This window comes from Trachemys scripta, chromosome 6 (genome assembly GCF_013100865.1).
Source record: "Trachemys scripta elegans isolate TJP31775 chromosome 6, CAS_Tse_1.0, whole genome shotgun sequence".
NCBI lineage: Eukaryota > Metazoa > Chordata > Testudines > Emydidae > Trachemys > Trachemys scripta.
In genome coordinates this window covers 42482207-42501085 of record NC_048303.1, presented here as the reverse complement: position 1 = coordinate 42501085, position 18879 = coordinate 42482207, and the positions used below count along the sequence as shown (strand labels likewise).

Here is an 18879-nt window from a genome sequence, read left to right as displayed (position 1 = left end):
TTATATAGCACCAGAAGGATACAGTACTTTGTTGCCCTTAAAGTACATGCCAAAAATTCTTATACTAAGTAAGTTAACATGCAAAACTTTGCTAGCCAGAAGAGCCCACAGCTTATTTTTCAGATGAGTTGTCCCAAAAGAACCACAGGTTTTGTATAAATTTAAATACTCTTGCATCCAGACCAAACACTACTCCATTAATTCCCTCACAGTAGCCAGATCCTGGCCTGTATCCAATAAATCACTTTATTTAATTAATGATTTATTAAATCACTAATCACTGTCAAGAGCTAGCAAAGGGGCATAGCTGCACCCTGAAGAAAAAGGTTCACTTCAAAACTTCTGCGAGTAGGTTCCAGTTGACAATTTTTTGCAGGTGCAAATAGTGGGGAAAAGACTGGACATTTACCATATTGCTCCTCGCAAAGGCTATTTCATTCTGGTTATGCCTGAACTAGAACTCAGATATGAAAGCACTCTACTTAAAGGTGGTTTGGAATCAGATCTTTATTTAATATCTTAGGCCCATTTCTAGTTAGTACTGTACTTTAAAATAAGAACTTATCTATTTGCGAAGTTACATATACACAACACAAGTTTGCAAAAATATACAACTTAGAGAATTTTTCACTTGACCAGAGCTCACTTTACAAGTGTCCTGTTAGAATATGCAGGCTTAATTGCTTTAAACTGTTTCCTGTTAGAACAGAAATTTGTTAAGGCAAATACTTTCCACCATAAGTAGTTTTGGAAATATCTGCTGTCATCACATTCCTCACATACTTTATTATTATCCTAAAGATGCTAAGTTGTTACACAAAACTCATCCTCACCAGCTAGTAAATTCCTAGCTTTATCTCAAAGACACTGGTGGTTGGTTTTTTTTTGCAATTTGATACTTTGAGTCAATTAAGTGTTCTATCTATAGGCAAAATATAAAAACCAAAAATGTATCAGTCATTTATTTGATGTCTCCAAGTTAGAGAGAGGCCAGTCATTTGCAATTGCATAAAGGGAATCTCAGCAAGTCATCATTCTTACACTACTTTAAATAATACAGAAGTGATCAAACAAAAAGTGTGGAATGGACCCAGGCTAATGCATAAAGACAGTACTGAAGAACATCTAGGCTTCCAACTTCACTGACTCCAGTATTGAACGTGCATCTTTATATTCTTCAGCTTCTTCCAACTCTTTTTCATTTTCCTGAAATTAAAATTAGATTTCTTTATACAACTTTAAGTACTTTGAAAATAACGCTCTCAATGAAATAACTGAGATGTTATATTAAAATTCCATTTTTTAGTGCTGCGTGTTAGATGTAATAATATCCCTTGCATCAATGGATTAGCTCCTTAGAGCCAGCTAGTTTAGCGCTTTTTTTCCTCCATATTTTTTTAAAATCAGGTCTAAGATTTTGTCCAACATCATGTGGCTCGTTTAAACTTCGGGTGCCATCCGAGGTAAAGGGGAAGTCCATGAAACATGAAGGGCATTTCAATATTGAATACATTGGTTTTAGAGAAATTTAGATAGTTCCCAGAAATTTAGATAGTGAGTAAAACAGTTAAATCATGCACATGTCAAATTTAGAAGTACCAAGTCTGAATTATTTGAATTTTTTATATGTTGTTCAATTAAAGGAATATTCAAACCAAAATGCAGCCCACACAAAAGTTGGCAGAAATGGCAACAGAGGTAAGACTAACACTTAGGAAGACTTGAAACCTTCTTTGAGGTTGTCCATTTAAAAAGAGATTCTTCTTCAAAGTTCACTTTAATGGGAACTATGCAAGTATACTGGGAGAGGAAAATGACCTTTCAGAACTTTTCAGTATTATTAAGTTTTGGATTTATTTAAAAATTTCAAGTCTCTTGATTAAAATAGCTTATCTGTTTGTTTGCCTTCTCAATTTAGGGAACAGTAGCAATGACTGATCAGTAAATTATGCCAACCCCTTCACGTAAACAATCTGAAGACCACTATGGACCTGCAAAAAGATGAAGTCTAACAGTCTGATCCTGCAAAGCACAGAGCACCTCATGGAAAATCTGAAGAGCCTTTCAACTCCCCTTGAAGTTAACAGGAGTTGAGGTCATTCAGCATCTTGCAGAATCAGGCTCTAATGCTGGCAGCTTAATGGAGATCAGCAGAGGGGAACTCTACCAAGTCATCTCTCCTTCACTCACTGCATGTGGTAAGATGCTTAAATTCCATTGTATAGTTACGCTTCACAGTAATGTTTAAATCTACATGGGTAACAAGACTGCTGGTAAAGAAACTGTCAGCTTTTTAATGTAATCCTGTGACCTTAGAGCTAGGTAAAGCAGGTTTGGGCTCTAAATTTCTATATCACCCCTACTCGTATGCAAATAGTTCCACTGAAATGAAGCTAAGTACTTATCTTAAGATACTGTGATTATTTTTAATGACCAAATAATCAAAGCAAGCAGAATGTTCCAACTGTAAACCTGAATTCACATGAAGAGATTAAGTGGTATGGTAATATAATTTGCAAAACAAAGGACTCCACTTTAATATCGCAATATTTAAGTGTCCACTGGGTGCATGTCCCGTTTCAGTGTTTCTCAACTTCCGTTTATTGAAACATACTACTGATTGTATTGTTTTGTTATATCTACACTAAACTTTGTATTCACTTATCTATGCACATTCTGAAATCAACTATTGTGTTACATAATATTAGTCATGGAAATATACACAAAATAACATACAAGATACCATATACAAAGTAGAAAGTGTTCAATCTTAGTCAGTTTCATTATACTATTACACTGAGGGCTAAATAAATAATTTGCTAGTACAACACCATCAATGAAAGAATCTGGCTTTCTAAGTCTTTGTGGCCAGAAGACATGAAATGCTCAAGGTAAGAGTTATTTTGCGCTTTACTTACTAATAGTTGACTAAGATCTGCACGCGCAGCTTCTAATCTGCGTTGGCAATCTGGAATCATCATTCGAGATTCTTGCAAGATCTCAATCTGTGAAAGAGAAGCCGATAAAACAAATGAAGAACATTTCAGTATTGAATAAATTTATTTTAGAGCACACACAAAGCTCATTCTTATCTAAAATAGTTGTCAAAACTATTTTCAAAGATGTTTAAAACAGCTACCTCACAGAAAATACAGATCGTTTCACTTTGACACTACCTTACATCTTATTTAACAGATATAACTGCTTAACACTCGTATTGAGTATATTAAAGCATATATAAGAAAATGATTTTTATATGGCATTTCCATGTCCTACATATTATACATATAATATAATTTGGCAAAGTGTAATTATAAGTGTAATTAACAAAGTCTTTTAGAATAAATTTTTTCCAACTGAAGAAAGAATTAGCTGGTAAAAGCTTTCCATATATGTTTGTTAAAAAAGACTATTTAAAATAAACTATTTTCCCTGCTGTCATGAAGTAGCTTCATCCAAAATGGGATCAGCTGGTTATATAAATATCTCCTGCATCTTTTGGGTAATAAAGAAAAACAGTGTTCAGATAATACCACATAGAGATAATTACTGCATGAAAAAAGTTATTGAGTTATTGATCACATCGTGTGCACACTGCAGGAGGTTCTGACTGAAAGACAAAGGCAAAGAAAAATGAAAAGCATAGACCAGCAGGCTCATATTTTTGATGCTTATCATGCATAAAAAGTTATTACTTATCCTTCTGCTTCATTTTAGGAGAAAGATTATTCTCACCATGCACTTTGAGCAAAATTACCAAACTGGCACCCCACTGAATCTGAACATCTTGCCTACACCTACAGAAAACAAACTTCAGAATTATACAGAAAACCCACTTATATGTCATGGAATATTTGTGGACCTGAAATCTATACACTAAAAAAAGGGGTGTGCAGCACTGTTCTTCAATGTATCGAATCTATTTAGAAATGAAAATCAATTAGCAAATCAAAGTGTGAAACCTGGATAACCTGCAGTGTAAAGCTTTTACTTTTAATTCCTCACTGCATTCTTTCACGCAAAAGGGTATTTTCTCCCTTCAATGTCATTACACACAAACTAGTATTAATGGAAATTATATATTCAAAAGGAGGGGAGAATGTGTGTCTGTCTGTCTTCACAAGTTCACATGCATTAAGGCCCCAGACCAGCAAAGCACTTGAGTAAATGAATATCTTTAAGCACACAAATGATGTCCCACAGAATTCAATGGGACTGCTCTTGTGCTTAAAGTTATATTTGTGCTTAAGTTCTTTGCTAGTCTGGAGCCTATATAACCATTTTAGATAAAAATGGGTCTAATGGGGGAAAAAAGTTTCCAATTCAGTCTTCAGCTTCCATTATGAGAAATTAAGAGACAACCTTTCTACTTTAATGAAACATTAAAAGGTGACAAATTTAAAATACAATGGCAAGAAATGCAAAAGTTGAGATTCTCAATAGCAAGATCATCACTTTTATGAAAGAAAAAATGGCCCTAAGGAGACTGCATAATTATTTTAATGGTTCTACAGAAAAATCCAACATTTGCAGCATCTAGGTTTAAGTAGAAGAAGTACTGGGATTTTTAAAAAGTTAAGATGAATCTACTATCCATTAAAAGACCCTAAATTGACAACCCTGAAATCTAAATTTATTCACAGACCACGTACAGCATACATAGTAGAAGTGACTGATAATCCACCACATTTATATGCTTACTTCTATTCTGGAAAGAGGACCTGCAGAAGCAAGAACAGTCTGATCACCAAGCCCAGTCAGTCAATCACTGACCTCTGTTGGTACTATTAAAAAGTTGTACACTATCATGCTGGTAGATGATATGGAGAAGAGACCAATTCATTTTATATAGGCCACTGAACAGCTATCAGAGAAAAAAAGATTTAAGCACTGACTTAGAATATAGAAACTCTACAGCGCTAATCCTGGCTTCTTCTGTGGCCTTCATCAAAGGGGCAGATGGAGCCACAGGAGTCCTTCAGTATGGGAGGAAAGCTGGCTGAGAACTGTAGAGGTGGTTGCAGTGCCTCCAAATCACTGTAGATTGATTTAAATCAAAGTGATTGGTGATTAAATCACCAATTTAAACCAGCAAACAGAAAATCTTGATTTAAATCAGAGTTTACTTATGCTTTGCCCTATACTTTAGTTATTTTCCTAAGGAAAAGCTGATCCTCACTGGTTGGTAATCATTAAAACACATCAATTTGTAATTAAACATAGCCATTGCAGTAAATTTGGTACTTCTTTTTGCTAACCAGGAGGATATTATATTTATACAAATTTATTTAAGCAATTACACAGCTTAATATACATATAGATTCTTACATTTTAATTTTATTATGTTAGCAAATGCATCATGCACCATTTTCTATTTATTAGATTATTCTACTCTGTCAAGCTCTATTTGGATGAAAATGGGTATTCAATTAAATGTAAAAATTAATTATTTTTTATTAGTTAAATGAAACTACCTAAAACGTGCTAGATGTCGTTTTTTATGTAAGTTTATCAAAGCATGATTTGCATTGAAAAACAAAAAACAATGAGGAGTCTGTAAGGTGCCACGAGGACGTCTCTTTGTTTTTGCTGATACAGACTAACATGGCTACCTACCACTCTGAAACCTGTCACCATTTAAAAACAAGTAACATATTTAGTTACTGAACTGATTATTTCTGGTCAACACATCCTTCAGGATTTTAGAATTAATAGATCTCATCCTCATACTTTGTTTTATTCATAGATTGGAAGAACAAACAAGATTCTTCCTGCTTTTTCAACCTCCAATTGGTTTAACTTTGAATAAACTATAGCCATCTAATTGAATAAACTGAAATGAAGAAAATATTCTCTTCGTACCTGCAAATGGAAGTTGAAAGCTATGTTAGCATTTCAACAAACACTGGTTTCAACAGCTTAGCCAGTGACTTCCAGCAGTTCAGTGATTTAACTTTCTTTAAAACTTTGCCAGCAAACTTCTACTGCTTCATATTTTGTTAAATTATGATTAATAAAGTTTAGACCTTTAACACAGGCTGTCAATTTCAAATTAAATTGCAATTTTTTTATTTTTAAAAATAAAGTATTTAAATCAAAAATCCAATTTAAATAAAACTGGATTTTTTAATCCAGTCTGTTCCAAAATTACTTGGGAAGAAGTGATACTAAATAGAAATTGAAAGGGGGTGAAATTCTACACAGTTATATATAGCAGGCCCAGTGACAAAGGAAACCTGAAGACAACTGAACTATTAGACAGTCATTCAGAAATTCTGGGAACACTGATTCACACAAGAATGTTATTTGGAAAACTAACATTTTCTTTACAACAGCTGCACAGTGAGAACATTGATCACTGTTACAAACCTTCATAATAAAGCTTAAATGCACAAGTCTGAACAGTTAGATTTAGTAACTGAAGCTGGGATGTCCAAATCTCATTGAAATCTGAAAGTCAAAGAGTACCCAATTCTAATACACTCCTTTGAAAATCCCAGGCTAAATTATATTTGGTTATCATAGACTTTAAGGTCATAAGGAACCACCATGATCATCTAGTCTGATGTCCTGCTCATTGCAGGCCACAGAACCTCATCCACCCACTCCTGGCTCTCAACCTCTGGCTGAGTGCTGAAGTCCTCAAATCATGACTCAAAGACTTCAAGTTACAGAGAATCTGCCATTTACACTAGTTTAAACCTGCAAGTGCCCCATGCAAAATAAAAAAAACCACCCAGTTGTCTCTGCCAATTTGACCTGTGGGAAAATTTCTTCCTGACCACAAATATGGTGATCGTTAATCCTCGAGCATGGGGCCAAGACTCACCAGCCAGACACTTGGGAAAGAATTCTCTGTAGTAACTCAGAGCCCTCTCTATCTAGTGTCCCATCACCAGACGTTGGAAATATTTATTGCTAGCAGTCGCAGATCAACTAGATGCCATTACAGGCAGTTTCAGTTTCATTAGACCATCCCCTCCATAAACTTATCAAGCTCAGTCTTTAAGTCAGTTAGGTTTTTTGCCCCCACTGCTTCCCGTGGAAGTTTGTTCCAGAACTTCACTCCTCTGATGGCATCAAGGCTGATTCCCCACTCTGGCACTTTGAGTACAGAAGCTGGGGGCCTGCAAGGATTCTAAAAATTAATGCAGGCGAGTCTCATCTTACGCTGGGGTTACGTTCCACTGTCAGTGCATAAAGCGAAAATTGCATATAGTCAAAATTACATTGAGTGTAATGGTGGGCGGAATGGCCCACACTACAGGTACAGTATTTAAATTGTTATTTTTCTCTCTCTTTTTTTTTTGGTTTTGCCAACCGCGCAAAGCTGAATTCGCACATGTTAAATGTGCATAAGATGAGACTCGCCTGTACTGGCCACTCCAGGCTGGTATTAAACTCCCACGGTTACAGCTTTTCTCTGACCTTGGATGTGTAGATGCTGAAACCACCCAAATGCAAATAAACCCTTTTTACCCAGGAAGGCAAACTTGGGAATTCCTCCCTGTGGGGTATCCTCAGCCCTTTCATCCCCCACCCTCTGGGGAAGAGCTGAGAAAGAAAAACAAAGGAAATCAGCTGTTGCCACCAGCTAATTAAACAACATATGCACAAAAAAACCCAATCCTGTTCTTAAAAACGATAAATTTTATTAAAAACAAAAAAGAAAAATACATCTGAAACTTAGGCTATTGCTAGATTTAAAAAGAGCAAATATAACAATTAAGCATCAAGAATAGTTTTCTTGAGGTCTAGTTTAATAGTTGCAAGCAAAACAAAAGCATTTGGGGGTCAGCCCAGAGGAGTCCACAGGCTTTACAGAAATAAGAGATAAACCTAATCGAGACTTTCTAGACATTTTCTGATCTACTTACGTATTTGGGGTTTCAAATTGAGTAGTTTTAGGTATGATCTGGTGATTTTCATACCTGATTCACAGCTTTTTACATCATAGCTTCAGCCCTGTTTTGCTCTGTCCCCTCTCTCCAGAGAACAGACAGACAGACAAAGGGAAAGGTTTTTTTCCCCAATTTTAAAAAGTTCTAGCCCTCCCATTGGCTCTTTTGGTCTTCCTTTTACCTGTGGACTTTAGTGGTTCTCTACTTACTTTTACCTGTAAAGCGTTAACAACAAAGATTGTGTAGCTAACTGGCTGGCTGGCTGTTCATAAAAGGGAGCTACCTCCACCCTTCATTTATCACAGACGGCTTGAAATCTTTGTCTAATTTCAAGCCTGAACTTGTTGATGGCCAATTTATATCCATTTGTTCTTGTGCCTGCATTGGCCCTTAAGTTAAATAACTCCTCTCCCTCCCTAGTATTTATTCCTCTGGTGTATTTATAGAGAGCAATCATATCTCCCCTCAGCCTTCTTTTGGTTAGGCTAAACAAGCCAAGTTCTTAAGTGTCTTGTCTTCTTCTGATCATCTTAGTAGCCCTTCTCTGTACCATCATGAGAAACTGACCTGACTTTGCAAAGAACAATTTATATCTGTGGGGTTATTGAAAAATGTGATGCCCGAATGAAAGTATTAAGCATGGAAAGAACCAAAGTGTATCGGATTAAAAATACTTGTTGAGGCACAAAGAATACTTGGATAAACAAACCAGATTTATTTATAAGTGTACAGGCAAACATAAAAGGGATCTAGCACAAAGGGTGGTTATGTACATAAAAGAAGCAACTTTTTTTTTAGATTAGTGCTCTTAGCACAAAATGAAAAGATGTCAAAAGAAAAAAATTGTCATGGACAAAAGCTTTGATGATGGGGGAAAAAAACAAAAACAAAACATCTTTACTGGATCTGAAGTTTACAAAGCAAGGTTATACAACAGACTGGATTGTGAAATGGGAAACAAAGCATTTCAGAAACAGATATTGGAGGTGAGCACAATGTAGTCAGAGTAAGCATACACAATATGTACGTCCCTTATCAAATTCACGGTCCATTACAATGAACATGGTTGCTGCCATATGACTTAATAGTTGGAGACAGGTCCTGGCTGATATCTGTAAGCTGGTTTGTGCTGTGGTGATCAAGGGTGACAAATCTGTGTAGTGGTAACGAGGCTTTGGCCTCCAGCGCATCCAGTTGGACCCCAATGAACTTTAGTTTTTGAGCGGGTGTCAACGTTGATTTTTACATGTTTATTTTTAGTCCTAGTTGAGAGAAGAGAACCATTATCCTTTGAGTAGCGTCTACAACATCTTCCTGAGAAAGGGCTTTGAGTAGACAGCGGTCTAAGTAGGAGAATATCATGACTCCTTGCTTGCAGAGGTAGGCCACTATGACCGCGAGAACCTTAGAGAACATCAGGGCACCGATGAGAGGCCAAAAGGCAGTGCACTGGGTGTATGGAGATATGAAAATACACATCAAGGAGGTCGAGGGCCGAGAAACAGTCCCCTTGTTCCAGTGCTTGGATTATAGCTGCTAATGTGACCATCCTCGATCACTGAACATGTGGAGTTTCCTTAGGTCAAAAATGGGTCTCCATTCCCTGCTCTTTCTGAGTTAAGTAGTAGTTGGAATAAAAGCCTCTCCCCCTCTGTGTTGGGTGTGGTAGAATCAGTACTGACACAAGTGCAGTAGGTGATTTATTTTGTAGAAGGTGCTTGTGAGAAGGGTCCCTGAACAGGGACAAGGAGGTAGGGAGGATGGGGCGGTGGGGGTGGGGGAAGAGAGGGCACAGAGGTAAATGGGACTGAGTAACCAATGTTTATAAATTTCTAATATTCATTTGTCCAAGGTGATGATCTGCCATACTGGGTGGAATGGGATCAGGCAGTCTCTGAAAGGATGGATGATTGTTGATGGTTCCAGTGCTTGGAAATGGGGATGGCATCTCCGGCCCTTGAGCAAAGCCTCAAAATTGCTATTTCAAGGAGGGTTGTTGGGATCTTGACGGCCGAGATGGGACTGGTCTATGTCTCTTAGGCCTCTGTCTCCATTTTTGTAGGTCACATTGTCTCTGTGGCTGGACATATGGGGGCAGGCCTTGACTGGTATTTCCCCAGCTTCCTTCTTTGTGCAGGTGTGTAAATGCGTAAAGACCAAAGAGTTGCCCTGGAATCCCTTAGGGCGTGGAAGGATTAATCAGTTTTGACCGCGAACAATTGCTGGTGCTCAAAGGGAGGATCCTTAACAATAGATGGGACCTTCTTGGGAAACTCAGAGGTGGCATCACGAAGCCCATTGCATAACTTAAGCAGTGGTAATGGATCGTGTGGCTGTGACTGCCACATCCAACGAAGCTTATAAGACCGTCTGTGCAAGGTGGTGGTCTTTTTTGTTATCTGGAATACAGTCAATAAAATTGGACATCTCAGAATCTTAGACTTAGAAATCTTAGACAATTTGTGTGGTTATATTTGGCCATCAAAGCTTTGTAATTGGTTATTCTGAATTGCTTAGTTCCTGACAAACAGGCTTTGTGTCCAAAGAGGTCTAACTGTTTCTAGTCCTTATTGTATGGGGTGATTCTGGACTGGTGTTGTCTTTATTCACGGCCTCTACCACCAAGGAATTTGGTGGGGGATGTGAGAACAAAAAATCTATAGCCTTAGAAGGGACGCGATACTTTTTGACTGCTCTTTTACAAGTGGGTGGTATTGTTGCAGGGGTCTGCCAGATTATCTTGGCTGGGTCCACAAGTGCCTCATTTACAGGGAGCATAATCTTTGATGTTTATGTCTGTAAAATATCCAACAGTTTACGTTGAGACTCTGCAACGTCCTCCAAGGGTATTTTGAGCGAGTCAGCAATTCTTTTAAATAGCTCCTGGAACTGTTTAAAGTCAAAGCGGTGGAGGCATGACTGCTTTGTCTGGGGAGGATGAAGACAGATTGATTTGAGGTGTGACTTCCCATTCCAAAGTTTCCTCCCATTCTTCAAAAGTCTCCTCCGGAGGCTGTACCTACTGAGGCTGATGAGGAGCACCACCTCCTCTCCCTGTAGGTGCTGGAAGGCCTAGAGTACTGGTGGCTGTATGGAGGCCATGGATTCCAATAAGGCCATTGCGGTGGGAATGGCATTGGTGGTGGCATCCATGGATGTCCATACCACCCTAGGGTATCACTTGGCTGATACCCAGATTGCTCTGGTGAACCTGGTCTGGTGGTCATGCAAATGAATGAGGAGTGGTCCCCTTCCTCTTCATCCTCATTGCTGGAAAAAAAGAGGGGCTGATCTCAGTGGTGATATAGATTGGCATGGTACTGAGCATGCTGGAGTAACATCAGTATGAAGAGGAGATTCTGGTGTTGCATAGACTAGCAAGTCCTTGCGATGAAGGAACTGACGTGGTGCCGCAAGCCTTGATACAGAGGATGGTGGTGTAGACAGTACTGCTGTCATAGCTGATGTCGCTGTGCTATGCATTAGGGGACCAGTAGATGGCACCATAGACTGTAGCGATGTTGAGCTTCTTGGTGCCAGATGTTTAAGAGGCTACATCGGTACTGAGGAGGAGGAGGAGGAGAAGGCTTCTCTCTGTCACTCTTCTCAGAGCCAGCCTCCTTAAGGTCTTTGGCTTACACAGAATCAATAGTACCGTAAGATCCTGTTGACTTGTAGGTGCTCAACTACGCCGCAGTCGGTATCAAGTGTGTCGAATGAATCAGGGATTGCTTCGTTTTGGCTGGTTCCCTGGAAGGGGAATTTGTTGCCTGCTTTTTTCCCCCCACCTTTTTTGAGGACTGATTTCCTCTGAGGGTGGCAGGGATGGTCTCTCATAGATTCACCTAAAGTTGAGCACCCAAAGGGACACTCCTCGAAGAAGAATTTATCATTATGTGAAAGGTTAAAAATGATCATCCTGCCATCTTTCACCTACTCTGGATTTAAGATTTCAAACATAGCATGCCCCTGATAAGGTGACAAGGTCAGTGTGGTAACATATTTTACTGAACCAATTTATGTTGGAGGGAGACAAGCTTTTGGGCTTACACAGAGGTCCTTCAGGTCTTGAAGACTAGCTGTATGTAAGCTCAAAAGCTTTTCTCTCTCACCAACAGAAGTCAGTCCAATAAAAGATATTACCCCACCCACCTTGTGTATCGAATATGCTGGGAACCAATGTGCCTACAACAACACTGCACACAAGGATAAGGTGCACAGGGAAAAGAAGATGGGCCAAGAAAGCAGAGATTTGTTAATCAGGAAGGTGTCCTTATTTCATAGTGTAGTTCACCTCTGAAAAAGGGACTGAGCCTTAGATCACTTAATCTGGGATAGTGAGAAGATAAAAGAACCATCCGAACACACCTTCTCAAAAATAGTATCAGAATTACTTAGGTGAGAGAGTCGATCCTTGGTAGTTTTAGGCTAAGAAATTAGCTATATGATTTAAAACAAAAAAACAAAAACAAAAAAAACTACTAAAGGACCCCATGACCACTTGCTCTTTGCCAGTTACAAAATTGAAAATAAAGGTACGTTTGCAAGAGTGGTTTTTCTCAGCCAGATTAGAAGAGGCAATGAATCGATGGGGGTGGGGACAAAAGCAAATATGTTTTACTGTAATTGAGCAGGATGAAAAGATGACCTTTTCCTTAATATCAATAACCTATAAATCTACTAACTCAAATTTGTAAAATAGGTTTCCAGTTTATTGTAAATTTCTATTTAACTGTTTTTTAAAAACAACATAGCTGGCCTGGAAAAGGCTTGAATTATACTAAACCGCTGGTAATTCCCCCTTTAATTGAGGAATAAATTGCACAGAACACTACGTGACTCTCTTTACTATTGGGGAGGTGTGAAGAAAAATTTCTGGAAAGTGTTGGCATACATTCTTTTCTCAGTGCAGAGAATCAGTTCTCTTTCATGTCAGCTTATTATATCAGAGTGTGGAACTTAAAGGTTTCAACCACTTATATCAAGCATTGTGTAGAAAAGGAGTGGAGAGCCTGAGGGAGGAATAAAGATGATAGACACCTACTTGACTTCCTCTTCACCTAACTGCTTCAGTATTTCCAACTTTTTCAACCCTTGCAGTTGCTCTAGCTGAGGACCAATCGATTGGTACATGGCAGATCATTTCAGGAGGCAGAAGCAAAAGGTTATTTTGTCCTTTCTGGAAAATGGTTTGCTGCCTAGGAGTTTTATGATACTCTGGGACTGTAGGTATTCTTCTTTGCCAGCTGGGGAGACAGAGCTAGTGCAGAGATTTAAGAGTGTAGATACTACTCTTGCGGGGGAGAAGCAAAAAACTCATTACTAGTGCCTTCCCTTAATCCAGTCACTGGCTAATTCAATCCTCCCCTTAATTTTAGAATTAAGTCATTTGTATTATAAACACACTTCTTGCCCTTTATTTTGATAACTTTCATAAGGATGACTGGATAATGCAATCACTGCCCATAGAAAACTATCAATCAACAGGCAGCATTTTCTACACAACAGCTCTCACAATTTTACTTGAAAAGAATATGAATTGCTTTGGATGGAAACACTGTCACATGGGCAGACAACTGGCAGAAAAGTCATACATAAAAGGGAACCCATTTGGAAAGTGGTGCCAGTTCAGTTCTGACAAAACAAGCATTGATCAACCAACAAGGTTGGCTCAGCCTTGACAGTACTGGCTGCACACTCTCCTCCTCAGCTCTTTTTTGTGGAATTATCTGTCATCCCTAGGTTTTCAGGCAGAGAGAAACTTGCAGGATATGGGGCAAGAGCCCTCACTCAGCCCAACATACGATTTGGTTAAAAAAGTGAGCAATCTGATTAAAGAAAAGGCATTAGGATTAGTTATGGAGATTTCCTTCAGTTTTGCAGAAGGCAGAAAGTCAGGAAAAATAAATGTCTGTGCCAAGACTGCAGACAGAACAGAACTGGCAGGTTTCCCATATAGAGTCAAGTCACTACCCCAAGCCTGAAAGGTCTGATACAGCCTCTTTCTGTAGAGCAGAGGAATGGTGAGCCCAACTATAAAAGAATTTCCCTCCAGCAATTGTTCATGTCAATTGTTGAATCTTCTTACTAAATGGGAGTTTCCATGTTAATGTATTCCAACTACTAAGCAATTATTTTAAATCCTCAGCATAGAGAGCATAGTCTAGAATACAAAAAGGTATTTATATCTTTGACCAAGTGAAAATGAAACTCTTTAAAAAAAGGAAAAAAGAAAGCCGTAGCAAGGATTACAATAATTTCTCATCAATAAGCTTCTTTCAAAAAGGACATTAGAAAAAAACCCACAAAGCTGAAAGCAGCATGTTTAATATCACCTGCATGTCAGGAGTATTATTCTAGAGAACACAGATACAAATACAAGAAGCTAGCCTTTAAAGGAGACTGATTTGTGCTCATTAGTTAAACTCTCCAAATGCATAAACAAGTGCACCAAACCCTTTATTAGCACCTTGACTGGCTTTTTATCTAGATAACTAGAACTACAGAATTCAGATTATTAAACAGAGGTCATCTATTCTTATGAGAAAACCTTAAGGATTTTGAAAGTAATCAGACTGGAATTAAACTGAAAGTTCCACCTAATCTTATTTGTGTCTGTTTTATGAGGAGAGTCTGAAACTTTGTGTATTAAATCCAACATGAAATTTTAAAAAGTAAAGAAATTTGATTAAAAACTACTACTTGAGCCATTAAAAAGAGATAAGTAATATTACTTGGGGAATACTCAACATTAAACAAACATTGAAGTGTTCAGACTTAGTATCTTTCATGTTTGAAGTCCTGTTCCACAAAAAAACAGCGTCAGTAACTAAAAGTATAGTTAATTCTGGTCTTCCACATTTTAATTTTCAGGAATCTGTATCTTGATTAGTGAATCTGTTCCACTTTTAGTGGTGACTAGTGAAAACTAAAGGATTCTGCCCAATCCTAGCAAAACATGAGAAAGACTCAAGTACGAGATTATGAGGAGCAGAACTTGTTGGATAAAGGACATGAACACCAGCTTCTCAAAGGACTTGTCTCCTCATGAAAGCTAATCTGGAATAATTGAGAGCAATGGTATCTCTTGCAGTAACACTGTCACGAGAGAGATCTCTGAAGAGTAACAGAGAAGGGAGATGGGGGGAGGGAGGAGAGATAAATTTGAGTGTATATCAGATTTCCACCATGCTTAGGACCCACCCATCTGTTGTGATGTGGGGCCCAGGTATGACAGAAGTGAGACAGGTGGTTTGGAAAAATTGGGGAAGACAAGGATGGCCCTCTTAGAGCTGGCAGTCTGCTCTTGACCAACTCATCAAAGTGAGCTCTTGGAGGATGCCACCTGCCTTGAAGAACAGGCTGCTCCAGAAGTAGGGGGTGGTGGTAGGCAACTTTGTAACCTCTGTTAGTTTTCCTTGGCAGGTCCTGGGCTTGATAGGCAAATCCCCGAGAATGCTGTGACTGGTGATGATGGAATGACTTATTTCACTGTAGGGGTATGAATGCCCAGGGGTTTCAGGGATACTCTAAAGCAGGGGTAGGCAACCTATGGCACGTGTGCCAAAGCAGCACGCGAGCTGATTTTCAGTGGCACTCACACTGCCCGGGTCCTGGCCACCAGTCTGGGGGGCTCTGCATTTTAATTTAATTTTAAATGAAGCTTCTTAAACATTTAAAAAACCTTATTTACTTTACATACAATAGTTTAGTTATATATTATCGACTTCTAGAAAGAGACCTTCTAAAAATGTTAAAATACATTACTGGCAAGCGAAACCTTAAATTAGAGTGAATAAATGAAGACTCGGCACATCACTTCTGAAAGTTTGCCAACCCCTGCTCTAGTCTTTGAGACTGTACAGAATCTCATCAGGTTTTTTTTTTTTTGAGCAGAGCGAAGGCCCTTCAAATGGGAGATCCTGGACTGTTTGTTGCACCTCTAGAGGGAGGCCAGAAGAGTGTAACCAAGACACAAGCCTCATTGTGATGGCAGAAACCATGCCAGGAGCTGCAAAATCTGCTTTGCCAAGACTTGCCTGTATGCTTATGTATAAATATTAAAGACAGAGCTAAATTCTCAAACTATTAATTATAGTTAAATAATTAATTCCAGTTCTTAACTATGTAACTAAACAGAATTTTCTTGAAGTCTTTTAAATATGTAAATCCCATCCCACATATATTCTGGAACAAGTTTTCCACTACTAGAAGTATCTTGAAATTAAGTGATTAGTGAGACAAGCAAGCACACTCACTCTGCTCAGCATCCTAGTCTTTCAGAACTTAAAAATTCCTTGCACTCTGGAAATTGTCAGAGCTGTGAGTATATACCAAAAAAGAACACTAAAGCAGCTGTGTGAAGATATCATCTGAGTAACCAAATTGCGGCTGTTTTCATAGTATACTGAGACCCTTAAAAGGTATATCTACACAGCTTCTGGGTGCACATCTTGCAGCCTGTGTTATTTGGGCTCATCATACTAGTGTGCTAAGAACAGCAACATGGATTTTATGGCTTGGGCTGGAGCTCAGGCTCTGAAACCCTGGGTGGGCTTCAGAGCTCAATCTCAAACATCAAAGCAATGTCTCCACAGCTATTTTTAGCACGCTAGCCCAAGTTCCTCAAGCACAAGTCTGTTGACCTGGGCTGCAAGACTCGCTCCTAGAAGCCGTGCAGACATACCCACAGAGTGATGGAGGCCATTCATTTAAAAACTGTTGTCACTGGTTCCTCAGAAGACATCCTCAAAGTACTGCTTTACCATTCTCTTTACTGCAAGAGCTTCAGAGGCTATTATTGTCAATTATGACAATTTCTGAAGAGTAGGTGAGAAAATTCCTTGATGCTCTCAAATAATCTGATGAATTGGGACTGAGCATCAGGATTGCATTTACTGGTTCCAATTAGTGTCAATGAATCTTTAAAGAAACTATTCTCATTTCTATTTCAGTAGAGCCTAAAAACCCCCATCAGTGATCAGAGGCAGTGAGATCATACTTCTTATGGTGGTATGAGTAAATGGCTGCAATGTCTTCCAAATTCTAAATTTTTTTTTAAATAACCTGGAAAGGAGAAACACACACACACAGTTGGACTTGTGCCTTTTATGATGAATAAAGGCAGCAAGAAGGGATGTTTTTCGTTGGTTTTTAAATATTTTTTCTGCTTGTTTTTTGTTACAGTAGACACTCAAGGTCTCATTTATTCTTCCATGTGTCCAGGAAGATGAAGGATAACTGGAGAACTGGTAGGTTTATAACACCAGAGACAATGCAAGTGAAGCCTGATTAAGACTGAAAGTGCTTTAATGCAGACTGTTTAAAGGAAGCGAGTGAGTGAGTGAGTGTCATCTATTGAACAGCAAATACCTAAGAAATGCTTGGGAGGAAAAAAAAAACCAGTTACAAGTTCAACACATTCAGTTAGAAGTTGAGAAAGCTCAGTCCACACTGAATATCCCGGAAGTGCCCATAAAACCAAACTCTATATTCCTATTATTTCTAAAGTAAACGCAAGCAGAAAAAATTCTACATTTTAAAACAAAACAAATCTGCAGGCCTTTATTCATAGGATTAAAAAAAAAGGGTGGGGGATTGAGGAGTACATACCAATTTCCCCCCCTTTGCAGGTAACTTTGTTCCATAGCTGTGAACACAAACCATTCCCTCCAACACACAAAATTCAGAAACAACACTATTAGGTAGGATATCTCAAAAATATAGTGTACCTATATATAGCTTGTCTGAGGTTCTCCTATAACTCTATAGCAGCAGGTACATGGGTGCGTCCATTGCTGTGCATCCGACTATTTCACTTTTTTGTCTGAAGTTTGGTTAAGTTGTTAGTGTATATCTGAACTTAGAGTTAAAAGCTTTCATCTGTGTATAATCACGCCTAAACACTGTAAATTGAAAACTGTGCTCAAATATTTTAGCCATGTCTACAATACCACTTAAATTGCTATGGGATGTGAAAAACACCCCTCCTCCCTCCCTGAGCAACTTAGTTTCACTGGCATAAGTGCTCATGTGCACAGTGCTACGTTGGCAGGATAATTTCTCCTGCCAACACAGCTACCGCTGCTTGGTTTGGTAGTTTTATTATATCGACAGAAGAGCTCTCTTCTGTCAGCATAGAGAGGCTACACAAGCAATCTGACAGTGGCGCAGCTGCATTGGTACAGCTGTGCTGCTGTAAGATTGCTAACATAGACATGACCTTAGTTTACCTAAACTATTCAGAAAGCAGAAGGCAAGAAACCCCTCCTCAGGCTCAACCCTGAGCATTCCTGCAAGGTATGGAGCACCCTCAACTCAAAGATGAGGATGCTTATCATTTCATAGGAACACTCAGTACCTTGCAGGATTGAGCTCCTTATGAGTCAACAGTTCTGGAAAGAGCAATATATTTAAAAATGCAAAGAACTGTGTACATTTGTATACTGCCCTTTTATATTTAAGATAACTTTTAGTATAGTGTTCATATCACCTGAGTTTGGAAAAAGCTGTGTGAGATTCTTTTATTAAGAATCACTTTCAAACTTCCTTTATAAAAGTTATGTTTTAAATATATTTTTAAATTTTTTTAGGACAACATACCTGCTTTTTAATTCCATAATCCTCACTTGCTTCAGCTTTCATTTTTTCAATTTTTTCTTCTTGCTGTTTTGCTTCTTTTTCATACATAACTTTCTCTTTTACCAACCTGAAAACAAATCAAATGAGATAAATAATAAAGTGAGATTAAGCTGTATAATTGGAAAATGACATCTTACCCAACAAAAATAAAAATACAGCAAGCCTTCAAGAGGCTGCTGTCTAGTTTTATAGAAGTTAAATTCTTGATCTTTTAACTAAGGATCTAAACCCAAGGGGATAATAGAAAGTATATCTATTTTAATTCTGGCTTTATATTAAATAGCTTGGATTACTTAAACCAATATTCACTTAAGACATAGTCTGCTACTCTGTTTCA

At 38.4% G+C, this 18879-nt stretch overlaps 1 protein-coding gene across 1 annotated transcript; it reads right to left on the bottom strand.

Annotated features, from left to right (window-relative positions):
* Positions 1–488: 488 nt before the first annotated feature.
* TBCA (tubulin folding cofactor A) lies at positions 489–18630 on the bottom strand. The gene is made up of 3 exons (XM_034774625.1): positions 18504–18630; positions 2919–3005; positions 489–1206 (listed from the first exon to the last, which is right to left on the bottom strand). The coding sequence occupies exons 1-3, from the start codon at positions 18588–18590 to the stop codon at positions 1126–1128; spliced, it is 255 nt and encodes an 84-aa protein (XP_034630516.1). The 5' UTR covers positions 18591–18630; the 3' UTR covers positions 489–1125.
* Between the last annotated feature and the right edge of the window lie 249 nt (positions 18631–18879).